Source organism: Suricata suricatta, chromosome 15 (assembly GCF_006229205.1).
Source record: "Suricata suricatta isolate VVHF042 chromosome 15, meerkat_22Aug2017_6uvM2_HiC, whole genome shotgun sequence".
Taxonomy (NCBI): Eukaryota; Metazoa; Chordata; class Mammalia; order Carnivora; family Herpestidae; genus Suricata; species Suricata suricatta.
Genome location: NC_043714.1, coordinates 78,590,533 through 78,593,724, shown reverse-complemented (window position 1 = coordinate 78,593,724; position 3,192 = coordinate 78,590,533). Strand labels below are relative to the sequence as shown.

General features: G+C 53.9%; 1 protein-coding gene across 2 annotated transcripts; it reads right to left on the bottom strand.

The window, feature by feature from the left end:
• Window positions 1–992: 992 nt before the first annotated feature.
• Window positions 993–2,908, bottom strand: C15H8orf33 (chromosome 15 C8orf33 homolog). Of its 2 annotated transcripts, none has more exons than XM_029923570.1 (6): window positions 2,724–2,908; window positions 2,590–2,635; window positions 2,312–2,490; window positions 2,045–2,129; window positions 1,752–1,898; window positions 993–1,414 (listed from the first exon to the last, which is right to left on the bottom strand). In XM_029923570.1, the coding sequence occupies exons 1-6, from the start codon at window positions 2,727–2,729 to the stop codon at window positions 1,275–1,277; spliced, it is 603 nt and encodes a 200-aa protein (XP_029779430.1). In that variant the 5' UTR covers window positions 2,730–2,908; the 3' UTR covers window positions 993–1,274. The 2 variants fall into 2 exon arrangements, with proteins under 2 accessions (XP_029779430.1, XP_029779429.1); XM_029923569.1 differs by having other exon boundaries at window positions 993–1,411; window positions 2,724–2,780.
• Between the last annotated feature and the right edge of the window lie 284 nt (window positions 2,909–3,192).

Sequence of the window (3,192 nt, the reverse complement as noted above, 5' to 3'; positions counted from 1 at the left end):
AGATCTGACCTGAGCCGAAGTCAGATGCTTAACCGACTGAGCCACCCAGGCGCCCCTGAGTTGGTTATCTTAGGAGCAGACAAGAAGCCAGCAACGTGGGAACAAGAAAAGGGGGCCACATCAGAGAGGCGATTAGGAGTCTAAATGTGTGCAGACCCTAAGTAAACAGCCTTCACGCTATTTCCTGGATACAATAAAGTCACTAGGTCAGAGAAATAGGACCCAATACATATGGAGGATCCTTGGCTATAATGAACACACAGGAGGCAAGAGTGATGTGTGGGACACTAACACCTATAAGCTCACACAGCAGTCAGGGGAAGATCTGGGGCCAGGACTAGAGTGCCTAGCAATAAAGAGAAAAAGCACGGAAGGTTAGAGATTTAGTTTGAAGACACAGCTCATATACCAGCTGAAGTACAGAACATACGTATGGGAGAAGGAAAGCAAGAAACGATGACACAGGTTTTTGGCCTAATCGGCTAGGTGGGCAATAGGGCCATTCACTCAAAAGCAAAAGAGAAAGGGAGATGTAGGGGCCAATCAAATGTTTTGGATATGTCAAATTTGAAATGCCCACAAAACATCAAGGTAGAAATGTTGAATAGGCAGTTGGGCTCCAGGTATCTGTCTAGTTTGGAAAGCAAGCTTGGGAGACCAGAGCAAAGATGGCATCACAACCACTGAGGAGGATTAAGCCACCTGATTCGATGCACAAGTCCTGGGACTATCATTTGGAGCCAACATTGGAGAGTTTATCTAATGAAGCTCAACCCAGGTCTTTGGCCAAGATTGTTAGGGTAAGAAACTCTCTGCTCCTAAGATCAAATCTGCCCTTCTGGCAGCTACACTGGCTCCCTGAAGATGCCGCATGCTCAGAAATTAAAGCAATACAAAAGACCACACACTGTGGTGACCCTGGATCCAGCAGTGCCAGGCACCTGCCTCCCCTATACTCATCTAACACATATGATTAGCACATAAATTCGCTATTCCATTTTTACAAAAAATCGTTTTATTAGTACAACAGGACATTATGGGATAAAGCATTACACCATTTGACAGGACATTCTTTTATGGGTGAGAACAGGGAACAGGTATAGCTTCCTCCATAGTCCTTATTACAAACAGCTGCTTAATCTCAGACTACAGATTAAATAGAACATTCTTTCAACATCTGTCGAACAGTGCATTCCCAGAAAGGCTCTGATCTACACTCAACAGAAACCCCCACACTACCTGGGGAGGGGAAATGTTCCAGGATGGAGGACAGACTAAAAGAAATTGAACCTGAACTCTTCATCAGGAGTGTCCAGGGTGGCCTTGGCTACCACTGCTTGGTGAGTCCTGCAGACCCTCCCACTCTTCCTTCTGGTGGCCTCAGTTACAGGCTGCACCTGGGCTGTGCGGGCTGCTGTGGAGAAGAGGACAGAGTGTCAGAACAGAGTAATAACAGGTAACATTACCTGTGCCTTGGGACAACTTCTCAAAGTTTTAGGGTAGGTATCATCATCACACTCCACTTAGAATCACTGAGACAGTCACTAACTCTCCTGCTCTGCCTCCCAGGTCCAACCCTGACATCTGTATTCCAGAGAGGCCCCAGCTTTCTCTCTCCCTCCTTTCCCAGGCCTCCCTGCGTCCATCTCCTCTCCCCACTCCTGCCGGCCCTGTTACTCTAGCTTTCTTCCAGTCACTCCCCAGGCTCTTCCTCCCTACCCCCTGGAATCTAACAGTTTCCAGCTCCTCACCAGTCCTGAGAACCCGAAGGGCCTCTTGCCGCTCAGCTTCCATCTGAGCCCTGTAGTCCCCAAACAAGGAGCGCATCAGCTGCCTCTTCCGCGGCAGAGGGGTTCTTTGGCTACGCAGGGTTCGGATTGCCCCAAGAGCCTGCTCTTCTGCGGGTAGAAACAAATGACTAGTAATCTCTATTCTGACTGCCTATGGTCCTACAGCAAAGACAATTCCATCTCCCTGGCACTGCCTGAAGGCCACAGCGTTATCACAGTTCACCTCCCCCCAATTCTACAGAAAGGCCCCTCACTCTGTTTCGGACTGGGTCTCTGCATCTTGAGGCCCAGCTCCAGCTGCTCCACGCACCACGCCAGTTCCCGGGCCAGCTGCTCTGCCTGTGATGAATTGGGGAGAGTGGCTGTGAGACCACACCAGGACCCCACGGGCTCCATCCCCATCCCACAGACACCCCTCCCGTTCTTAACTCCAAAAACCGAGACTACACACACCCGCCAGCACACTCACACCCGGGATGCATCGCAGAATTCCACCCATCCACACAGAGGCCCGCCCTTGCCTGAGCCTCCGCGCAGAGGGACGCTTCCTCTGAGCCCGGCTCTTCGGAGACCTTCCCGCCTCCATTCGCCACAGAGGCTCCGTTCCGGGTTTTCTTCTTCTTTTGCTTCTTTGAGGCTGCGCCGCCTTCACCGCGTTCGGAGAGCGCCCGGGCGGCAGAGTCACTGCGCGTGGAGTGCCCTAAGCAGAGACGAAATGGATGGGACCTTACGGCGGAAAGACCCGGAGCGCCGAGAAGCGATGCAGGCAGCCGCGGGCTGCCGAGCGCGCGAGCGGTACCTGGGCCTGCGGCCACTGGTGTCTCCCGAGCAGGATGTCCTACGGCCTGGAGAAAGGGGGGCAGCACAAGGGTCAAGGGGGGCCGCCAACGGCCCAAGTCCCTAGTACCCCCGCGGTCTCTTCGCGCAGCTCACCGCCATGCGTCGCCGTCGCCGCCGGAAACTACGTGGGACCTGAGGTCCGATGCCGAAATCTCCTCTCCAGAAACGCGTGTGGGACGCAGAGTTCCGCTGGGCGCCGACCGCGCTGTTGGCAGTGCGGTGGACGCGTTGGGGGGCGGGCGCTTGCAACCTATGGAGGGTTGGAAGGGGACTGTCTGGATGACGCTTACGCGGCACTTACTACGTTGCAGGCACCACTCTGGAGGAAAAGATAACACCTTAAGCAAGAGAATGCATTGAAAATCCTCTCAAAGCTCAGTGAGGAGAGAAAAGCCATCAGGCAGAGAAAAGTCAACAGCGGCCCGAAACCGGACGGCGAGCAGTCAGCAAAAACCTCCGGGCAGCAGCCCGTGCCAGGCCGGCGGGACGGGTCGGGGAGCCAAGAAGGAGGCCGAGAGCACGGGCCCTGGTGCTAAACGGGCTCGGAGAGTTGGGCGAGATC

What these genes read in the sequence shown, in the direction of transcription:
- C15H8orf33 (XM_029923570.1), bottom strand. An exon ending in ACCAGTGGCCGCAGGCCCAG is followed by an intron (nt 2,491 to 2,589) that starts GTACCGCTCGCG and finishes GTCTCTGCTTAG; the next exon opens with GGCACTCCACGCGCAGTGAC. An exon ending in CCCTCTGCGCGGAGGCTCAG is followed by an intron (nt 2,130 to 2,311) that starts GCAAGGGCGGGC and finishes AATTCATCACAG; the next exon opens with GCAGAGCAGCTGGCCCGGGA.